At 38.6% G+C, this 22373-nt stretch overlaps 3 protein-coding genes across 4 annotated transcripts in view; 1 reads left to right on the forward strand and 2 right to left on the reverse strand.

The window, feature by feature from the left end:
* Window positions 1–191: 191 nt before the first annotated feature.
* LOC122057300 (ABC transporter F family member 1-like) lies at window positions 192–7457 on the reverse strand. The gene is made up of 6 exons (XM_042619351.1): window positions 7223–7457; window positions 6773–7001; window positions 6127–6200; window positions 5834–6044; window positions 4900–5134; window positions 192–1674 (listed from the first exon to the last, which is right to left on the reverse strand). The coding sequence occupies exons 2-6, from the start codon at window positions 6995–6997 to the stop codon at window positions 617–619; spliced, it is 1803 nt and encodes a 600-aa protein (XP_042475285.1). The 5' UTR covers window positions 6998–7001; window positions 7223–7457; the 3' UTR covers window positions 192–616.
* A 221-nt stretch (window positions 7458–7678) lies between these two features.
* Window positions 7679–8440, forward strand: LOC122057304. Its single transcript, XM_042619355.1, has one exon. It carries the CDS (start codon window positions 7716–7718, stop codon window positions 8097–8099), a length of 384 nt encoding a protein of 127 aa, XP_042475289.1. The 5' UTR covers window positions 7679–7715; the 3' UTR covers window positions 8100–8440.
* The window catches only part of LOC122057302 (vacuolar protein-sorting-associated protein 33 homolog), a 37679-nt gene continuing 23678 nt past the window's right edge, over window positions 8373–22373 (reverse strand). For both annotated transcript variants that reach the window (XM_042619353.1, XM_042619352.1), the window contains 12 exons: window positions 20211–20262; window positions 19954–20010; window positions 18418–18480; window positions 18223–18329; window positions 13651–13773; window positions 13441–13522; window positions 13109–13179; window positions 12320–12400; window positions 10149–10206; window positions 9991–10049; window positions 9316–9409; window positions 8373–8685 (listed from right to left, as the gene is read on the reverse strand). In XM_042619353.1, coding sequence (XP_042475287.1) covers window positions 8596–8685; window positions 9316–9409; window positions 9991–10049; window positions 10149–10206; window positions 12320–12400; window positions 13109–13179; window positions 13441–13522; window positions 13651–13773; window positions 18223–18329; window positions 18418–18480; window positions 19954–20010; window positions 20211–20262 — 937 coding nt within the window. In that variant the 3' untranslated portion in view covers window positions 8373–8595. The remainder of the gene's footprint in view (window positions 8686–9315; window positions 9410–9990; window positions 10050–10148; window positions 10207–12319; window positions 12401–13108; window positions 13180–13440; window positions 13523–13650; window positions 13774–18222; window positions 18330–18417; window positions 18481–19953; window positions 20011–20210; window positions 20263–22373) is intronic.

Genomic DNA, 22373 nt, shown 5'->3' on the forward strand with positions numbered 1-22373 from the left:
CCACTGGAGACGGATCCTCTCGAGGTGTTAACATGCCAAGATGACTTGCCTGCTTCTCAAGATAATTATTACAAGTTTAATCTCAAATAGCACCAACCATAGGCGTCCTAATAAGAATGCTGCTCTCCTATAGCTCAAACTGCTCAAAATGATAAACAGACGGAACAAATAAACAAAAAGTAAAGCCGAAATGGACATAACCTTAAAAGAGTTTTATCTCCTTTATCTCGTTCGTGTACAACTCGAGAATAAAAAAAGGAAGACCAAGACATTAGCAATGTTCAAATCGGCAGTGCATCTGCCAAAACAGAATCTCACATATATAGTTTCTCCAATCAATCAAATAAATTGGAGAATCAATAAGAATGGACTAAATATAACAACTCCTATTCCTGCAAAGCAAATAGATAAACACCCGGTTTAATAATGTCACCGGGACTCGATTTACTGCTCCGTTGCCCTAATCTCATCTGACTCAAACTTTGAGGGACATGCACCCGGTACAGCAAATTATAGATCCTAGGCTACAATATTAGGTCATAAATGACTGAAATTATAATGCAGTATATTAAAGAAAACGTGATCCCGTGATCCCAGGAACCTGATCCCCAACCACTCAAACAGATAGACCAGCCTTCTTCCTGAGGTGCTCCTTAAAGTCCATAATGCCACCATGCCATGGGGTTACAGCCAGGTTCTCACACACCCATATCTCTTTCGCCACTTGATTGATAAGCCTGAAGTCATGGCTGACCAGAACCAAGCCTCCATCCCATTCATTCAGTGCCTCTGCTAGTGAGTCAATTGTCTCAATGTCAAGATGGTTGGTTGGCTCATCCAGAAGCAGCATGTGGGGCTGCCTCCATGCCAACCATGCAAATATCACCCGGCTCCTTTGGCCATCTGACAGATTCTTCATTGGCATCACCTGAGCCTTGCCCGTCAAGCCAAACTTACCAATAGCTGCCCTCATCTTCTCTTCCTCGTTGCCAGTATACTCTCTCATCATGTACTGAAGCGCAGACATCTCCACATCCAGCTTCTCTGCCAAGTGCTGATGGAACTGTGCAATTCTCAGATGGTTGTGCCGCCTGACCATACCCTCTTGGGAAACCAGCTCCCCTGTCATCAACTTCAGCAGCGTACTCTTCCCAGCCCCATTTGGCCCCACCAAAGCTACTCTTGAATCAAGATCCACCCCAAAGTCAATGTTCTTGTAGATCAGATTATCAGGGGTATAGCCAAATGAAACCTCCACAAACTGAAGCACTGGTGGGGGCAGCTTCCCCACGTCAGTAAAACGGAATATCAGCACCTTGTCCCTCGCCACCTTCTCAGTCAGACCTCCCCGCTCCATCTTTGCCAATGTTTTCTCTTTACTCTGTGCTTGGCGTGCCAGCTTTGCTGATCCATGCCCAAACCTAGCAATATACTCTTTCATTGATGCAATCTGCTCCTGCTCCCACTTATATTGCTTCATCTGGTTCTCCTCGAGTTCAGAACGGGTCTGAACATACTGGTCATAGTTGCCAGTATAGAGCTTCAGCTTTTTGCTCTGCATGTGGATAATATTTGTGCAGACACCATTCAGGAAGTCCTGTGAGTGCGATATTACAACCAATATGCGCTCAAAATTCTTCAACATCTCTTCCAACCAAACACAAGCCTCTAAATCTGTTAAAGGGGGAAAAAAGAATAATGAATAAATGGAATAACACATTTACAACTTATATCAAAGAAGTAAACCAGGTATACCACCAAGATAACATCAATCAGTAAGATTACATCAATCAGTAACAAATAAATGGAATAACACGTTTACAACTTATATCAAAGAAGTATACCAGGTATACCACCAAGATAACATCAATCAGTAAGACATCATATAAGGACAGCGACGTTAGAATCAAAATTTAGAAAATGCAATGCAGACATTGGATTCTTATTGAAGTTCTGCCTTTCCTTCAAGATCTAAAGAATGGGATTAAATTTCCATGAATGATCAATACTTAAATTTCCGTATTTTCTGTCCCATTTAATGCCAACAACAATAATTTCTCAAGGGAAGAGGCTGTGCAAATAACCCCCCCCCTTCTTTCAGACAGGCACTGCGGCAAAAGATCCAACAACCTCCAGATCCTTTGCCCAGCAAAAATGGCAAGCAAAACCTGACTACTACTGTAAAGCTTTCATCAGTGTAGACTAACTTCAAAGACAAAAGTAACATAAGTCTAATTGCAGTTCTAGGCAGTAGAAACAAGAAACAATGAAAACTGCAACTAAGATTGAAAAAAAAAAAAAAAAAAAAAAAATAATTGACTGGGGGAGGGTTTCCCCACATTGGCAGGAATCTGCATGTTACACCAATAGTTATCTTGAAAAAAAGTATCATAAATATGGGGCCATATATTCAGAGGAGAGATAAAATAATAAAAAATTCCAATTACACACTGGCGGCATAGCAATCTTTCACCATAATAGTTTCAAGGTATAGCAGTTCCCTTCTCTGAAAGTGGTTTATAATTCATTTAATGGTTTCACCCACAAAGCATACCCACATTTAAAAGGTGTTTTATCAATTGATCTAGGTCAAACAATTTGGAGTTTAAAATGCTACAAGTTCACTTCTTGGACCCTTACCTCAAAGATTAAGAAAAGAAAAGAAAGATTCCCAACAAAATATCTACATTTCTATCAGGTTACTATAAATTTCAATCAAACAGTACTGCTAAAAAAAGTGCAGTATCATAAATCTTCACATAAACACACATTGCTATTGAATAATCCATAACAGCATACACCTGTGCACTAACAATATGGATAATGCTTTGCTTACTAAGGGGTATTATCAACCTGTGCACTAACAATATGGATAATGCTTTGCTTACTAAGGGGTATTATCAACCTCTGAGAGAGAGAGAGAGAGAGAGAGGGAATTGAAACAAAACTAACCGTGCTGAGACATCTAAGTTACCATATGATACTAGAAAGCTGATTAAGGCGTACACAAAATTAGTCTTTCAATTCAATTGTTAGCATTAGTAGTGGGGCCATTATTAGCTAGTTAGTTATAATCTTGTCAAATAAAGTGTGGATCCAATTTGGAGGAGATAAGGTTAATTTTGAGTTGGCTTGGCATACTTTTCAAAGCATATGCATAGAAGAGTATCCTTGAGTCTTATTTCTTATGTTATTACGTTATTTGGTTAGTAAAGGACTCCTCGGACAGTGGCCAATGATTGGAGAGAGAGAGTGTGTCTATGATTTTCTTTTATTTTTAGAACATTATAAATACATGTAATGCTTAGCCAGCCAGCCAGCGTGATTGAATTAATAAAGTTAAATGGGTTTTTGAAATTGAGTTTGTCGCCTCCTTCCTCACTCTCTCTCTCTCTCTCTCTCTCTCTCTCTCTCTCTCTTTTCCCCTTGTCCGGTGGGTCATCCAATTGATAAAAAAAAAAGGGCATACCCAGTGCACGGGTCAAGGGAGGGTCATAATGTACGTAGCCTTACTTCCCTACTCGTACCCCTCACCACTAAGTAGCAATGGAGCGCCCATACCATATTGATCTACATCATAAAATGATGCTGGTATGTGCATGATGTTTCATTTCCAAAATGACTCCCATCTTGTAGACTTGCTGCTGCCGCACTCTCTCTCTCCATAACATCTTGCCAGCCTTTATGATACTCATTTGTATTGCATTCATCTGGCATGCTAAAAGAGCCATAACCCTGTGCAAGTCCTGCTTTCACAGAATCCTTGGAGTGATGAACAGAAGGTCGGTCCTAAACTTTAGCCCTTTTAACATAAAGTGACCAACCTCAACCTCAAAACCCTCATCTTCACACTGGTAGTCAGCTTTAAATTGTTGTACCAAGCAACAGCCTCTGCATTCATCTTGTACGCTTTGCCTTCAATATAAGTTCATAATGATACCATGGCACGAGCACCAAGAACAAACTGTCAATTGAAAATTGATGCCTATTTCTATGCAAAGAAATAACTTCAAGTCGAACGATACTCAAAAGTTTCCACCTCATAGCATCTTTTTAACCCTATATGGAAAATGCAACCAATGACCAAAGATCATATTGGTGAAAAGGTGGTAAAAACATCCAATAAGTCATTATCAGGTGTTTCCTTCGATATCTGTTCTTTGTAACAGCAAAGAAGACCAAATGATTGACCAACCAGGTCTGGATATCCCTCATTTGCAGCATTACCTCAAAGATCCTCTTCTCATCTCTCTATATATCAACAACAAAGTCAAGCATGTTAGATAATTTCGTCTCTTCATGAAAAATTCAGTCGAAGGGACACTAGAAGAGCTGAGTGAATAGCCTGTTCCTAGGAGGAACACTGTCACAACAATACATTGGGCTCCACCAGATCTTCAGTGTCTTGAGCCGAGTAAAATTGACTGTTCCTTGGATGAACACAGTCACAACTTATCTGTTTTCATTGCACATACTTCTCGGCAGTGGCATTAGTAAAACCGTGAAAGAAGCCACTGAAGCAGCAGCTGAAAAGCTTTGAAATAGTTCAACAGCTTTAAAGAGGGCTTTCAGAATGAACATATGCATTAGTGCTTTAGTGCTTTAGTGCTTTAGTAGTAAACAGATATAGACAACTTTACCAATCAATATCTTTCTATTCATTACATTGGGAAAAGATTAATATAAAATCCCAAGCACAGATGACTTATAAGTTTTGCCTTGGGAACCATTATGAAACACAAATAAACATAATAATGAGGGAAGTAAAAGATGCAAAAAGAGCAGTTCAATCTTAAAAATAACTAGAGATGAGGCAATCAAAATTTGCCACGATGATTAGTAAGTTTGATAGAACATGCTTTCGGTAAAAAAAAAAAAGAATTGGGCCATAAAATGTACCTAGATGGTTTGTGGGTTCATCAAGCAAAAGGATTGTTGGATTCATGAACAGGGCCCGTGCTAAAGCAATCCTCATTCTCCAGCCACCTGAGAAATCCCGAGTTTTTTTAGCTTGCATCTTTTTGTCGAATCCAAGACCAAACAAGATCTCAGCAGCACGCTTCTCTGCAGTTGCTGCATCCAAAGCTTCCAAGCGTTCATAAATGCGCTCCAAGGCTTCGCCACCACCACCATCCTGAAGCCAAATAAAAAAAAAATATGTTATGAACATTACCAAGCTCAAAGTTCTGGGATACAAAATAATGGGCATAGTTTTTCTAAGTGAGAACCCCTAGATCTCTTGGCAGGTACCTCAGGTGCATTTATCTGCCACCACATGACAGATGGTGTTCAAACTTAGTGAACAAGTGCCAACATCACCCTCTACTCATGTGCTAAGTTCCAGCTCTCAACAGGTTAATGGACTAGATTCAGATGGCTGATGATACTAGGTAAAACATTCAGAACATGGAGGGCTGCATAGTAGTCAAGATGTTGCCTATGTGGGAGCCTAGGCGCCTTGTTGGTGTCACCTTGCGTCCAAACCCTCTCCAACGCCATGACAACTATGGTGGCTGTATTGGCTTCAAAGCCTGATAAATGACCGATCGACATGGTCCTCAATCTATCTAATGTTTATAATACCCTCACAAACCATTCACCAACTTGAGAACCATACATTTGAGATGGACCACAAAATCTAACATGTAGACCATGTAAACACTCCAAGAGTGTTACATCTATCCATCATTCAGATTGGCCGAACCATCCTCCATGGCAGCAAACCATCCTCCAAGGATGCAAACCACAGATTCCTCCCTACGGGAGCTCACCTAGGGAGCCTTTTCCCTTAAAATAATACATTAAAAAATTTGTAAAGTCACTTAAAACACACCTCTGCTGCAAGGGTTTCAGCTTCTTTTTCTAATTTTAGCCTCTCCTCATCACAATTTATTACAGCCTCAAGAGAAGTCATGTCAGAAGCATCAATCTCCCTGGTGAGGTGATAGATATCCATGTGCTCCGGAATAGGAAGTTCTCGGTTCCCAATTGCCTCAAGAAGGGTAGATTTCCCACATCCGTTCAGTCCAAGCAGCCCATACCGCCTGAAAAGAAAATATTAGTGACATGCATCCACTTAATGCTCTCAAAGAACAAGACACATGTGATGCAAGTTCATGAACACACCTGCCATAATTAAGTTCCAGATCAGAATCCACAATGAGATCGTGACCATGGAAGGTAACTGATAAGGACTCTATCTGAAACATAACATAAACCAATTAGCATCAGTATCAAGGAATATTAAAACTCCTACAGTGGTTATGCCAACCTAAGAAACCTGCGGTGCAAAAAACCTCGTGAGGAATAAAATGTCAAACCTCCAAAATAAGTTGTAGCAAAGAATCATTGTAAAGTAGTTCTCAAGTTTACATAATTTCTAAAGAGGAACGTAAAAGCATTGAGGCAGGCAGACAAATCACAAAATGTTACACTGTAGGCCATCCATAGCATAGTGGCTGTAATACTAGTAAAATAAGAGACCTGTGAATATCAGATAAGCTTCATAACGAAAAAATAAGAGCAAAGGGACGCATAACACTTCCAGCCCCAAAATCTAGTGAAGAAACAAGCCCTTCTATAACCAGTAAAAACAATATCGAACCTGCATTTAACTGGAAACCCTACTAAACCCGGCATAATTTGAGACATCCACATAATTACTACAGCCGGCCATGAACTGTTGTTATAGCTATTCTAATAGTTTCCGTTCACATAGTTGAAGCGTAATATAAAAAGAAAGTAACGAAAAGACGGTGTCTATAAGACTTACATGAATATCTCTCGATAGAGGATGAGAACAGAGCACACCAGTGCAATTCCGATCGGATATCTGAAGCGAGGAGACTCCATTAGATAACTTCTCAACGCCTCCATCCTGGGCATCTGCTGATGCCGCCGCTTTAGATGATGCTGCGGCAGCAGCTTTTCCTCCTCTCTTAGCAGCTGCAGCGGCCTTCTTTTGGGCTGCCTTCTTCTTGCTTGCGTCCGAAACCATATTTCTATAAAAACGGATTCGTTAAAAACCCTAACTAACGCACTCAAAAATTAAATCAAAACTCCCAAGAACAATAAGATCCAGCCGTGCAGACACACACACACACACACAAATAAAAAATAAAAAAATAATAAAAAAAAATAAAAAATAAAAAATGAAAAACCTAATATATTTCTTCTATACACAAGATTAAACAAAGAACCAAAAAATCGAATAAAAACTCACCTTAATTGAATTCAAAAACGAAGATCTACTTCCTTAGTTGAGTAATCTTCCCCACAACAAAGAATCTTCTTTGGGGGCGATCGATATAAGTTATAGCCTTTAGTCGAAGATTATAATCCTCTCTCTGAGAAAGAATAGAAAATTATTGGCTTCTCTATTTCCGCTTCGTAATGCGTTTCTCTCAGAGTGAAGAGGATATAATCGAAACCCTACGAAGAGAGGGTTAGAGGGTTTGCAAGGTAGCTGAGATGCAGATATTTATAAGCAAGGGATACCACAGTGTCCACGTGTCTAAAAGCCAACTTTAGCCGGCGGCTTCAGCAGGTTCTGAGCTTAAGCCAGTCAGTTCAACTTTAACCTGGTTGTAATAAATTGAAAGTTCTAGGGGTAAAATTGTAAATCCACAAATATAAACCTACCCTAATTTCTGATATTCGACCGAAACAAAAGGGTTCGTGGTTATAGTTGCAGAAGGAGATTAGAGAATCGGAGGATGACGGTGACGAAGAGATACGTGCTACGGCTGTTCATGTCGTTGAAGCACATAACAGCGAACGTGGTGGACAGGAACAATGGAAGAATCGTAGCGACGGCGTCGACGGTGGAGCACTCGCTGAAGGACGCGATGGAGTGCGGGAGGTCCTGCAACGCCAAGGCGGCGGCCGTGGTGGGAGAGGTATTGGCTATGAGGCTCAAGGTGGAAGGATTGGAACAGGGGCAAGGTCGTGGGATCCATGCTGATGCACGCAAGGAAATCGAGAAGAAGGGTTTCAAGAACCAGACCAAGATTTGGGCTATTCTCAATGGCCTCAAGAACAACGGCGTTAAGCTCATTATCGACGACGATGACGATGATGGTCAATATCGCCCTTTCTAATTCTTCAGTCGGTTGCTCTCATTCTCAATACAATTCCAATTGTCTTCTTCGCAGTAGACGTGGGAACCGTGAGAAGAAAATGCACAGAAGGCATTCGATGAAATTCTCTTGTGAACTGGATGATGATATTAATGAATTGATTGTTGTATCCAGTTCGATCCCTCCATAGACGCCATGATTCCCAGGCATACGAAAGGAATAGTATCTTCAAACGCATCTTGGATTCACAACATTTGTCGATCGAACATTGTGGAGGAGCTGATACTGATGTAATTAATAAGGGAAATCACAATACTGAAATTTTACTAATCTAATATAAGTCTGATGATGTTTGACAAGCATTTTGGTTGTTCATTTGTTCCCCAAGCTCATATCTTTGCTTTCATTCACAAAATTGCCAGATCAAGTCCCAAGTACAGTATGAATACAACCAAAAAAATGCAATACAGGCCTCTGCATCGAGGTTCAGTAAGATGAACCCCCTTTTTCACATTGTTCAACTGAGGTTGCCCACGAATGTTTCAACCAGAGAGCGACCATTCACCATTTTTGTTGTCCCAATGATCAAGTCATATGCCATCCCTTCCTGAAAAGCACAAAGAAAAGCATAACAAAAATTTCTCAGATATGAGGGGGAAGGCCAAATATGGATAAAGATACCAGTCCATTAGAGTCTGGCAACTTAAGTGTAACTGGCTAATTATCCAGATTAGTTCCAGAAAGAAACCAGGCCAACTCCAGGGAACTTAAAGAGTAGCCAATCTTGAATTTACCTTCTGCAACTTTTTGAGTCCAAAGCAGTTAAACTGCAGGAAGCCCTGTCATGCCTCAGGCACAAGGTTTTGTGAATTCAGGAATGACTATATATCATGGACTCTGATTCTGAAGGTGTTCCAGATGTCTCGTGATATCTAGCAATTTGGTTCTAGAGTAACAATTACTGATGTTTAGAGATGATATGTTCTCGGTAAATATGATTAAGTGAAGCTGATAATCATACAGGTAGATAGTAAATTAGGCTTCCTTTGCTATAAGGACATTAGTCAATTCAAGTAATTGGTTTATTACAAAGCCTTTTGGTCCTTGGAGATGTGCAACATAAACAATCAGTGAAGGCACAAGTGCGCGCACACACACACACACGCGTGTGCAAGAACATGGGAGTATTATTATTGAAACTGATGCTTCTTGAAAAGTGGGATGTGGTAATTTGTACCTGGGAGCTAAGAAAACGAAGAGCTGATATCTCTGCAAATGTTACTCCTCCAATAAAAACAACCAGCACAAGGGATCGTTGTCCATGTGCTACCCTGCACATAACAGAGACCAAAGGAGCAAAACAAGGGTTTCAAAGCAGTAAACTCAAATTAGTTGAAGTTACTTGAGTTGAGCCAGACGGAGTCTATATTCAATATTGCATTTTGATGCATGGAAACTATGGAATAAAGGGAAGTCCAGATGAAAGGATTAAGTAGGAGGAACCCAACTCTCCTTGGGGTCTATCTATCACAAAAAAGTAGGAAGAACCAAAAAGAATGAAAATCAATTTCTGAAAGAAAAAACAATCAATACAAAGGTCAGATTATTTAATAAACTTGTTAACCACAATAACCAGATAATGGTATAATTATAAAGAAGAAACTCCTAATCTAATTATATGGCAAATGTATATTATCAAATATTTCTGTGTAACAATTCAGTGGTAGATGGTTCCATTGTCATTGATATAGTGAAATTGAAAATGAGGATCATATGTGTGCAGCACTTACCTTGCACCCCATGGCATTTTGCCAAAAAATTTAGAACTTAAAACCACAAGAAATATAATTAAACAATACAAAAAGCAGTTGCTTCAGAAGTCTATGGCTAAGTATCAGTTATTGATGCATACTTGTCCACATTCCCCAGAGTGCTTGGTATAGCATCGATTGCTGAGCTTGAATATCCACCCTATCAAGGAAAACATAGAAATTGCTATTAGATTTTTCTTTCCAAAGGCAATAAACTGGACAATCGGCTATAGATTTGACACAGAAAATAAGTACTCACCCTCCTTGACTCCAAATGTGGTCCAGGCAAAAGCTTCAAAATTTCTTCAATAGGACGCCTGAGAGGAAAATTTACAACATTAAAGCATATATGGAATCCATCTTGAAAACAAGTCAATAAGTTGGCTTCAAAATTTCTTCAATACAATGCCTGAGAGGAGAATTTACAACATTGAAGCATATATGGGATCTATCTAGAAAACAAGTAAATAAGTTGGTTTTCAACAGACTGATATTAGTACCAAGTATGTTAATATGGTAATAAAAACAGTTGGGAGACTAAGGCTGTGTTTGGTAGCCAAGAGAAGAAAAGAATAGAAAAGACAATGAGAAGATTCTTTGGTAGACAAAGGCTGTCTTGGTTTAAGAAATTCTTTTTGTGCTTGGCATGTCCTGAACCAAGAGAAGATTCATTTTTGAATTTCAAAATTCACCTTGGGAATGGTGATGCTTTCTTTCTTTCTTTCTTTCTTATTTCTTTTCTTTTCTTTTCTTTCTTTCTTTCTTTCTTTCTTACCATTTCATAAGAAAATATAAAACTTTTCTTTTCTTTTCTTTTCTTCTAATGGTAACCAAACATACATACTTTTTTTTTTTTTTTCTTACCATTTCATTTCTTTTCTATTCTTTTCTTTTCTTTTCTAGATTTTTTTTTCTTTCCATTTCTTTTCTTTTCTTCTCTTGGCTACCAAACACAGCCTCAGGGAAAACGAAAAGAATAGAGAAGCGCAACAGAAGGTAAGGTGGGTGTTAGTGAAGCATACCACATTACTACACATGAATGCCTCTTTCACATCAATAATACCATTTTAGGACTACTGACCAGGGCTCTCTCTTGTCTTGACCTTTTTGAATGACAGTACATTTATTTTGAAAGCATCTATGCAAAGATTTCTACTCTACGTAATGCAAATTTCCCCATATTTCACTTCGCTCCCAATGTACCTCGATTTCTTCAAAAAGAAACTCATAATGAAGTTGATCAATCACGGGGCTTCAGTCTCATCCCTCCTAACCCTCACATTTGAATTTTGTTTGTGAAAACCAGAAAAAAAATGGCAAAGACTTTGAAAGAGCTTGAAGCAATTATTCACCTCCCACTTGTTCAAATTTCACCTAAGAAGCAATGATGATGCTCTCCATGCAACACTTGATGCCACTCCCTAATAGATGGCCTACTTCCCATCGCAAGATTGTATAACCTTGAAAACAGATTATAGTGTTTCCCAACGTTAATACATTCATCCTCCCAAAATCGAACCGCTCCACATTCCCACTTCAATGTCCACCCCCCCCCCCCAAAACACCAAAAGAAAAAGGTCACAGGAAACCTTGTTGCAACTTCTTAAAATTTTCCGAAACCCTAATACAAGAAGACTGACATCAAGGCAATAAGAAAATATCTCATGTTATGTGAATTAATGGAGGTTATTGCCCTAGAAAGAGTGGAATGGCTCAATGGCAGTTTAGGATTCATTTAAGCAAGCCCACAAAATGCAGACAAGGGCTTAGTCAAATTGGACAATTCATATTTTAGAGAAGTTAAGTTATTAGGGTGCCATAATGAAAATGTACACCTAGATATTTACTTAGTTTACCATTCTTATCATTGAAATTGCTCTAAAATAGGCCTCTTACAATATTCCAAACAATAATAGGAGTGCCATCTGATGTAGATTGAAGCATCAAGAAAATAAGGCCAAAACATAGTTCACGTGAGCAGTGTCACAGTCATATTTGTCATGTATGGGAATACTTCTAGAAGATTCTGTGGGTCCCAAGGGCAGATTGCGTGGAGGAATAGTTTACTTTCGAATTTCAGATAAGATTCTATTTTTGTTCAGTCTTGGACAGCAAGCAATTGAAGATTCTTCTAACTCTTAGTCAGTGAAACATACTGTTATATTATCATCTTCACAGCATCAATACAAATCCCAATGAACAATAATTGACAAATGTCACTGCAACTGAAATCAGTACAAACCCATGGAACGATAAAAACAGAGAAAAGAGGGGAAAACTCCTAAGGGAGACCATGATCATAACACTTCCCTTGTACCATAAAAAACATTGTAGTTGGAATAAAAGGAAACACAAAAGCTAAGATTTGTAGGCCTGTCAGGTCACTACAACAGTGGTTAAAGGAGTTTGTGAAGTAATCAATGAACTTACCATCCAGAACGAACTGCATGCTGAACAAGGCGTATGCTAAGAGGCGCGTATCCAGAGAAAACATACGCAATATCATTTGGGCTGTATAATAGACATGAAATTCAGAAGTAATTCATTGAAAATTAATTTATCAACTAAAATGGAAAAAAAAAATACACTTTTAGGGACAAAATATATTTGTAAGCATGAAACTATAAGAATACTCAAGCTCCACAAATTTGAGGAGCAGAATGAACTGTATTATTCAAGAAAAAAGTTCTTGCATAATAGAAAGGACAGATGCAGTATTAAGCACTCAAACAAGAAGGTCAATCAGAAATCCATTAGAAAATACCCCCCCAACGACAGCCTTCAAACAGCATAACCATACATGGTTCACATGCTGTGTCATACCACTTGAACTGACCACCTGATCTATAACTTCAGTTTTGATAATTCATCATCTCTTTTTCTGAGTGATATTCACAATATTAATAACATATTATAATATGATAATCACTACACAATTTTTAAATACTGATCTCACTGTCAAGACAAATTGAGTACATATGCTACTAATTGTGAAATTTTATAACTTAGGGTTATATCAGCCTCACAAAACAATACAGTCAGTATGAAGCACTTCACATGCAGAACACATCAAAAGGTAGGGCGAACCCTGTGCCAATGGCGTGTTATAACTATGCCATTGTTAGACATTCCTTACCATCGACCTGTCTGATATCTTAAATTTCCCAAACATGATGTAATTAAGATATTTAATGAACAAATGATCATAAAAAAGAATACTTGGCAGTGTCAGTATCATCGACTATAAGCTGCAAAGCACGTTTGATAGTCGGCCAATTGGTCTTTGTGTCCTGCAAGGACAAAATAATATACATCAACCACACACCATAACAGAAGGAATCCACAACATATAGCCTATTAGATTCTTCAACTGAAGCAAAGACTTAAAGATGAATCCAACAATCAAAACCTCAAAGACATCATTTTTACATGTTAAACCATGATTTTTCCCGGCTACTTTTGTCATTCTTTTACTTTTTGCCAGGAAACTAGGATTGAATTCCGATAACAGAAGAATAACCAAGTAAACCTAGATTTTTATCGCATGATACCTGTTTCTTAAATAATCCAGCTTTCTCCAAATTATTCAGTGTAGCCATGTGTTCAAATCCATAACTATGAAGTAGCTCCCTCCTAAACAAGAGAATTAAGTACAATAATGAACTTCATAGAAAATTTCAGAAACAATCATTGCAATAGACAATAATGTTAAATTTTGGAGAAACAAAAACCCAAAAAAATCCAAAGCATAGGAATCTCACCTGAAGTAGTCATAGTTCTTTTTAGGCAACCCCAAATTTGTAATTGAAAACAACACAAGGAGACGAAGGACATTCATGATTGGCTCCTGTTTATGGATCAACTCTTCAATGTACTCAAAGCATCTGCATTTGTTACCACGCCCATAGAGTTACAACAAATTCAACCAGAAAATGTGGAGTATATGAATGAAAAAAATGACATAAGAAAACTAATTTCTGAATGAAAAATTGGAACAGATAGAATTTCTGAATGAAAAATAGGAACAGATAAAAAAATTTCTAGAGGGGCAAGAAATAGAACTATATAGAGGAAACAGTTCTGACCGAAAAACAGCGAATACAACTTCCTAATAGAAGTACCAAGGGAATTTTTCAACCTGAATAAAATACTAGATGCATTGAGGACCCATGGTACAAATATTGCAGATTTTTTTTCTACCAAAAATTGGACTACATTGCCACACATGAAAGGTTAGGTAGACAATTCCCAACTCCCAAGAAAAATCTTCCCCAACTATTCACATAAAGCATGTGAGACACCCCCCTCCAACCCCACCCCTGAGACTGCATGCTCAAAACTAACTATTGTTCCCAGCTTAGTAAAAAAATGTCCTCCAGGATGGCTGGCAGGCAGGCTTATTCTGGGATAAAGAGGGAATATTATTTACATAGCCATTCAGTTTTTATACAAACTGTTACCTAAATAAAGCTATAGCTTTAGTTCCGATCAGTTCTAGATTCTCTTGTCGTTCTGCCTATACCAATAATACATAATAATAATAATGAAAGAAGTTGTTCACATTGCCCAATGTCCAGAGGCCTCTCAACATGGCCCAAAATTTTCCACATGGCAGTTGTGTTGACATTCAAATTTTTCCAAAATCATCTATCAGCTGGGAAAATTTCAGCCTAATCCACCTTTCCCACATGGAGATATGAAGGTATGAAAATCCGTTGACCTTCAACTCTGAAGCTCTAATGTAACTTCATTGCAACCACTGAAAATATAAGTTCTAACAAGGAGACCAATATAGAGATATAGGACCCGAAACTGGACACGTGGTTGATCCATGGAGTGACCTTCCATCCCGATGATCATTTTGACCAAAGATACCATCCACATGCTCAAAAAGAGCGGACGACATTAGGAGGCCTCCCAGCAACAACTGTCTCTAAGAAAATTTATACAGCTAATAGGGATTGTCTTGAGATAAAGTACTCTAAGAAGATTCTAAAAGGTGGCTAATGCGGATCCGGGTTCCAATACAGGAATCGGATCGCTTATGGGGCCCACTTAAATAATTAAGCTCCAAATAGAAGATATAATGGCCCTCTTCCCTCTTGTAATTAAATGGATTGTCACAACTGAAATTAAAGTAGAATCTTTAATGGAGTGGCAGAATTGTAATTATGGGGAACTTCACTTTAAGAGAAGAGATAAAGAAGGGAAGTGGGAAATGCAATGTAAAGGGTACTCTTGGAATGGCCAAATCTCAATGGCAAGCGGTAACAAGGAGAGGATGGAGGAGTATCAACATGGAAATAAACAATTAAGGTTTCAAGCCACGATTCAAGGAAGTGATTGGAGTCGTCTTCAACCTCGGGTTGGAAACCAGAAGCGGAAAACCAGTTGCAGCTTTGGAGAAGAGAACTTCTTGCCCAGAGCTCTGTTGGATCTCAAATTTATGGCAAGGTTCCCAAGTCAGGGGCCTTTTGGTTGCAGCTAAGGGTTACTCAAAACAGTAAAGGAAGAGAGAGGATCCGACGTCTGAACTCTAACTGGCGGTAAAACCAAAACCAGAACTGGATCCAGGTAGGGAAAACTCACATGTGAGGAGGATTAAGAGGCCAATACGCCAGGGTTTGGGTCACGCTAGAGAGGCAATCCAACCCTAAAAGTTTCAGCTCTAACCGATCTTCCACTGGAGAGTTCAAACAATTCCTTAGGACTGGAATACGACAGTTGCAGAACAGGGTAAGGAACCAAAACAGCAAAGGGGAAGAAAAAGACATAAAGAGAGAGAGAGAGAGAGAGAGAGAGAGAGAGAGATTTTGCAGGGAAGAAGGGGGAGGGAGGGATCGCACAAAAGGAGGGGGGGTGAAGCACACAACCACATAGGCATTTCGCAAGCTCAATTCATTCTTCTTCAATATCTTACCAATAACTTGGGTTAACATGCCAATTTTTATTAAACCAAAATAAAAACTTTCTTAATTAAAATCTAAAACTGAAATAGAAACTTCTAATTACTTCCTAAATCCTAGACTAATAAAATAGAATCACAATAAACTAAAACTTGAAATTCCTACTTGTTTCGTAATAGCTACTCCAAAATAACCCAAAATAAAAAGTTAAATATCTTGCCGAATAAAATAAATATTCTAAACATCCCACTGATCAACTACCAAACTTGGTTCCGGTTCTTCATCCGGGCTCTCGAACAGGTTCAGGTCGATCCATCGAAGCACTCCTGCATCAATGGCTGAGCAGCCCCATATCACTAAAGAAGTTGTTCTGCGAAGATAAAATGCTTAGAAGCTTCCTGTGGTTAGGAACTGAAAATGAGAAGAGCTTCCTCTCAGTTAACTGGACTAAGGTGTGTGTGCCCAAGGAGGAGGTGAGCTTGGGCCATACGGCCCATACCTAGTTTAGGAGAAGACTAGAAGTTTAAGAAATAAGAAGTGTTCCTTTCGATCTGCTTTGCTATGTCTCTCTCCTCTGATGGGTCAGGACTCAATAGTCCATTCATGCTCTCTTCACAATCTTTCTGAGGCCCAATTATAGCCCCTGCTGCTACCATTCATTGGTCATTTGGTCTACCTTATAAAGTTGTTTGGAAACCTTCACCTCCTTAAAAGTGCAAAACTCAAAACCTGAGCAATCAACCATGAGAAAATAAATACCTGAAACATGATCAGAAGAGAATGAAATAGTGGCCCTTCATCATGTTTGTGTGATGTGCATCACAGATGGAGAATCTGTCAAGCATCTACTCATTTCCAGTCAATTTTCCCGAGGTATCTGGTGATATTTCCTTGTACTCTTTGTTCTAGCACAGGTACTTCCAAATGCTTTTCTTTATCTACTTTATTATTGGAATTCCACCCATTTAGCAAGAGAGAGGAAGTCCCGGTAGCAGGGTTATGGTGTTTTCAGATACCCTTCATTCTACTCAAGAGACTATTGACGCTATCACAGTTAGAGTAGCACCCTGGAATGGATGACCACAAATTACACCTTTTATGGATCACTTTTGGGATCTAGGATTCAAGGTTGGACTCTGATCAGCAGAGCTGACTCATAGAACAGCATCAAATCAACTCTGACTTGGTGTTCTGCAGGAAATACGGAGCACTTCTGTACCTTTGGTGCATTCAGGGATTGGACAAACAAAAAGATTTAGGTATTCCAAGATTTGTTAGACCAGGAATTTGTGGCAGGGGGATGTTAGAGCATTACCATTGGTCTAAGATTGGTAACATCTCAAGGATTTCAAGTTCATGGTAAAGGAGGACTCGGTGATCGCTCCAGTATTAGATGATGACAGAGTAGGATTGTCCCTAGAGATTTTCTTCTCTTATCAAGAGAATCCATGCACTAGCAGCTTCCATGAACATCTCATTCAATAAATGCCCAGGTTACCAATCTCTTTAGTGCACCAGTTATCCAAGCATGGGCATGGTGGGATTATCATATCTCACAAGTCTCAATTGCTGAAGGTGAGGATTACGTTTTTTGTTCAGTCAGTCTTAGGGATACAGTAATATTTTGTATTTGATCGTATACCTATCCTCTCTTTTCTAGAAATTTAGATGCATGCTTCTGCACTTTCCACTCACTTAAAGGAGTCTTGAGAAGTTTTAAGGAAATGAGATAATGTAAATTTCTCCCTTCCCCCCACCCACCCCCTAGGCCTTACAAGCCTGTTGTCAAGGTGTGCTAGCACTAGAAGTGAAGATGAGGCTCAATCCCAGATCTTGGGTACAATACCAAGGACTTTTTCAGTTTGAACACTAAGAAGCCAGGAGTGAAGGAAGATAATGTGGAACTAGGTTGACAAGTCACACCAAGTCCTCAAACTGGAGGATACTTTTCAAAGAACAACCAATAATCAAGGTATAACAGCAATTCAAAGAAGAGCAGAATAAAAGAAGAGATCAGATCAGGAAAACAAGTCTATCGATTCCAGAAGTTAGGATTTCTGAGACCAGAATACAGCTAGGTGAATGGGTTAACTTGGATACTAAAATAGGACTAAGGATAATTCATCAACCATGGATACTGAAATAGGACTAAGGATAATTGATTAAACATCATATAAAACAGGGATATGCAAATCCAATCTATCGATCTCTGTTTCAGGGGGTATGCAAATCCAATCTTGTAGTGTAAAAGGACACAAACTAGTTAATCCCATGTGCAACCTTAATACCTCCCCAGTTTAGACCCATATTAGTGGCCCATTATACTCAAGACCACATGGACCAAAGGCCCAACCCTAGACTTATTCCTAGTAAACAAGCCCAGTTTGGTGAAGAATCTGCATCATCAGAAGTTTAAATTCAGCTTACATGTCATAACTCTGACCCTCGATGATCGTGTGCTCTATGTCAAGTTGACCCAGGAAGGAAGGCTTTGATGTAAAAGTAGACAAATGCTGAGCCAGATTGATATGCCTCTGAAGCAATCATCACCAAAATAAAATCTCACATCATGAAAAAATCACTTGCAAGAAAAATAATGGAAATCTGAAAAGGCACACTTACAGTCATTTCTGGTAAGGAGTTCAGCTTTTTGACGAAGTCCTTCAATTCAGACACAGTCTGACTCTGTTTACAGTACACAACATTCCATTACAAATTCTTCATTCCAGTTATTAGTCATGCCATATCAGAATCAAATTAATTTTCCTATCAAAACACAACGCAATATGATCATTGTTGGGCAACATAGCGGATGACGTTGCCTAGAGGATTAACATAGGGTGAATGAAGTGGAGAGGTGCGTCCGGAGTGCCGTGTGATTGGCATATTCCTTTAAATCTTCAAGGGATTTTTATAGGACTGTCATTCTTCCAGTTATGATGTATGTTGCGGAATGTTAGCAATTAAGAAGTGTCACATAAATAAACTATCTGTAGCTGAGATGAGGATGTTGAGATAGATGTGTGGAAAAACTATGAAGGTTAAAGTAAGGAAAGACCATATTAGAGTTGGGTTGGGAGTAGAGCTCCGATTCATGATAAGCTTAGAGAGAGTTGTTTGAGGTGGCATGGCCATGTCCAACGGAGGCCTTTAGATGCCCCAGTTTGGAGGAATTGACTTGATTCAGATTTAGGGAATCAAAAGAGCCAGAGGCAGGCCTAAAATAACCATAGAAGAAATAATGAGGAAAGACATGCTTAGATTAGGCCTCGTATCTTGTATGACTTTGAATATAGTTGATTGGAGAGCAAGAATCCATGTCCGATCCCATTTAGTTGGGAAGGCTCTGATGTTGTTGTTGTTGTTGTTGTTGATGCTGTTGTATCAAAAGTCAAAACACAATGCTATGTGCATTACTATTTTAGAAAGAAAAAAAATTCATTGCTCATGGCTCAGGTAGCCAGACCATTGATGGCTGGAGGAACAATCTGGTCCCAGGTCAAGTATATCTGAGGGCCCAAGAACACTTGATTAGTCCTAGGTTGTCTGGTTCAGAGTCACACCAACAACAACAACATCTCAGCCTTATCCCAATTAGATGGGGTCGGCTACATGGATCCTTGCCCTATAGTTAGCTCTAAGGTTCAGAGTCACACCATTCCTTGTATATCAGAAAATATTTAATTAAATGTGTGCTAAAGACTTGTGACCTCAAGACCCATCGTTTAAGAAATGTCACCCTTACCATTACTCCCAAGCTGCTTTGGTGATATAGATGCGATTCTTATATATGATATCAACAGATATCTGAATTTTCATTTTTATTAAACTACCAGACCGCTAACCACTGGCCCAGAACAGTTACTCCAGCCCATTTATAAATATATTTATCTTGAAATCAGCAGGAGTACAGTACCTGAAATTTATAAGTGCAAGCTCTCCTATAACTAATAGCACAATATAAGTTTGCATGCAAGTACTCTCTATCTTGGTCACAGAACATATTATCGTACAAGTTTGTTTTGAACCTGAGTTTCATAAGAGACACACATGGGGATCATCTGACTCTGCTCCATTAAAGGTAGGTACTGGAGAAGGAGCTAGAGAAGGCAAGTGAATACAAGCTATCAAGTATCAACTGCTTCCTTACTGACTTACCGTGGTTGTCATATCCGCATAATCCTGCTTCATTGACGTTGCTTTCTGACGAAGAACCTGCAATCATACTGCCAATAGCAACTAAATAGATGGTACTCCAATGGAAAAATTCAACTTATCTGATTACAAATACAAAGGCATGGCCATAAACTAGAAAACCCTACTGACAAAAATTCTGAATATGATTAGAAAGGAAAAATAGCCCATAGAAAGTATGACAATTCAGAAAGTGAGAAGGCTGATAAAAATTGAACAACCTGACCAACAACTTCAAAGTTGAGGTCCCGCGTCTCCTTGAATAGCTTATCACTGAAAAGTTCATAGAAATAAAATTAAACATTTACACAGCTAAATAAGTCAGCCATATTTATGATTAAAACGATAATAAACAGCCAAAAAAAGCACATCACTTGGTATTTAGTCACATTAGTAAAAAGAATACAGATAAAAGGAAAAGACAAACATCCAATTTCTGTCACAGATAGAAAAGATAAAGCCAACCACATCAAGTAATTTTTACACCAAAAAACATGTAAGCCTCTAGCCCGGTAGAGGATAAGCAGACTCCATGTTAATTTTTATAGATCTATGGTTCTCCAATCTTTACTTTTATTCTCTTCCTGGTCAATAGCCAGACTATATTATTATTCAAACAAGATTTTAAAAATAAGGATGAGCTGAAATTTTTTATAGATGCTTCTGTTTTGGATAATGCTCCATATGAAGATAATACCCAAAGGGGTATAAATATTTTTTAATTGTCCCTAAAATTTGAAGGAATCCTGGAATGCCTGGTTGAAGTAAATGGAACTAGGGAAGACATTCAGATGCCAAATACCAATGAGTTGTTTGGCAAACCCTTAAGAAAAGGGATTTTTCTCATGTTTCTATATATCGCACGCATCTACTTTGCAGCATAGTTGTCAAGGTGTCGACTAGGTGATGCCTAGGCATCCAGGCGACCTTTCCTGGAAGGGCGCCTTGGTCACTAGGCCCCTTGTTAGTGTCACCCTGTTTTATCCCTTCAATGCTTAGGGTCACCTAGACGCTGTGACAACTATGTTGGCAGATCATGTAGATTGCAGCATAGTTGTCAAGGCATCGCCTAGGCCTCCAGGCGGTTTGCCTGGGGCCTAGGCAACAGCCGCCTTGTTGCACTGCATGTTGCCTTCTGTTTCGGCACTTATTTATGCCAAATATCATTCAAGTAAATGTTTATTTACTTAAGATATTATTCATAAATAAGCAAATACCCCCTATTTGAATCCAATAAAAATAGTTTAAAAATCAAATTCCAAAAGGATAAAAAGTCAACCCCCCAGTCCAAGAACAAAAACTGGATTTTGGTTATATGGACAATTTTCAACTTTTAAATGCTAGGGTTTTTCTCAATTATGAAAATTTTATAAATTCTATCATGTTAAAACATTGCTAAAAACCAAAAGTCCGGTAAAAAAATATTTTGTTTTGATATTCATAAAATTATTTTCATTCAGGCGATTTTAACAGTATTCGCGCACTTAAAAATAAGTTTGACTGTAGCATTACTTTGTCATTGCAACTCAGATTTAAGTAATCTTAGACTTGTTAGAAAGCTGGTTTTATATTATAACTAATACAAAAAGTCTCATGTAAAAATAAAATCATTTGACCAGTCAAACTTATTATAGAATTAGAGCATTTTTCTAAATGTTGATTTTTTATAACTTAATATGACTTAATGTTAATTTTTTATGATTTGATGTGGCTAAATGTTGATTTTTAATGACTTGATGTGGCTTAATCTTGATTTTTTATGATACAAGGTATATATATAACTTACTAAATAATGTTAGAAAATTGAAAAAATAAAAAATAACACTTGTTCGCCTAGTTCGCCTTAAGGCGAGCGCCTTCTCGCCTAAGCGCTTAGACAACCCTCCACCGCCTTGGTTCGCCTTGCCGCCGTGACAACTATGGATTGCAGTGACACTATGTTGGCAGATCATGTAGATTGCAGTGGTAGGAAAATTTCCTGTCCTTAGAAAGCAAAGAATGCTTGCCAACATGTGGCTGGTTTCCTTTTCTATTTGTCTTTGACGATATTCACGCGGGTCAATTTGCATGTGTGGCTCTCAGAGAGCTGTTGCTCAATGTATCTGACGACTGATGTATTGCATGCCCATCAAAAACTTGGTGGGAAGGGTGGTTTGGATGTACTGCTGGTTTTAGATAGTGGGCATCCAAAATCCCCGTGAAGTCTCAACAGTACTTTGGAAACTGTGACTTTGAAGTCCAGTCATTGTAATGTTGGTCTAGATCATAGTTAGCAAATTCGGATTCGGGAATTATTCGGACGGAGAATTATTCGGAAGATTAATTTAAGGATTCGGTCAAAAAAGCGGTCAAAAAATCTTATTGGGGTTTTTTTTTTTTTTTTT

This window comes from Macadamia integrifolia, chromosome 12 (assembly GCF_013358625.1).
Source record: "Macadamia integrifolia cultivar HAES 741 chromosome 12, SCU_Mint_v3, whole genome shotgun sequence".
Classification (NCBI taxonomy): domain Eukaryota; kingdom Viridiplantae; phylum Streptophyta; class Magnoliopsida; order Proteales; family Proteaceae; genus Macadamia; species Macadamia integrifolia.

Bases quoted from the DNA above. Each gene is read 5' to 3' on its own strand.
- LOC122057304 (XM_042619355.1), top strand. From the start codon at position 7,716: ATGACGGTGACGAAGAGATACGTGCTACGGCTGTTCATGTCGTTGAAG.
- LOC122057300 (XM_042619351.1), bottom strand. From the start codon at position 6,997: ATGGTTTCGGACGCAAGCAAGAAGAAGGCAGCCCAAAAGAAGGCCGCT. The intron at 5,135-5,833 runs GTGTGTTTTAAG...ATTTGGCTTCAG, and splicing joins CTGAAACCCTTGCAGCAGAG to GATGGTGGTGGTGGCGAAGC. The intron at 1,675-4,899 runs GTACATTTTATG...CCCCTTTAACAG, and splicing joins TGAACCCACAAACCATCTAG to ATTTAGAGGCTTGTGTTTGG.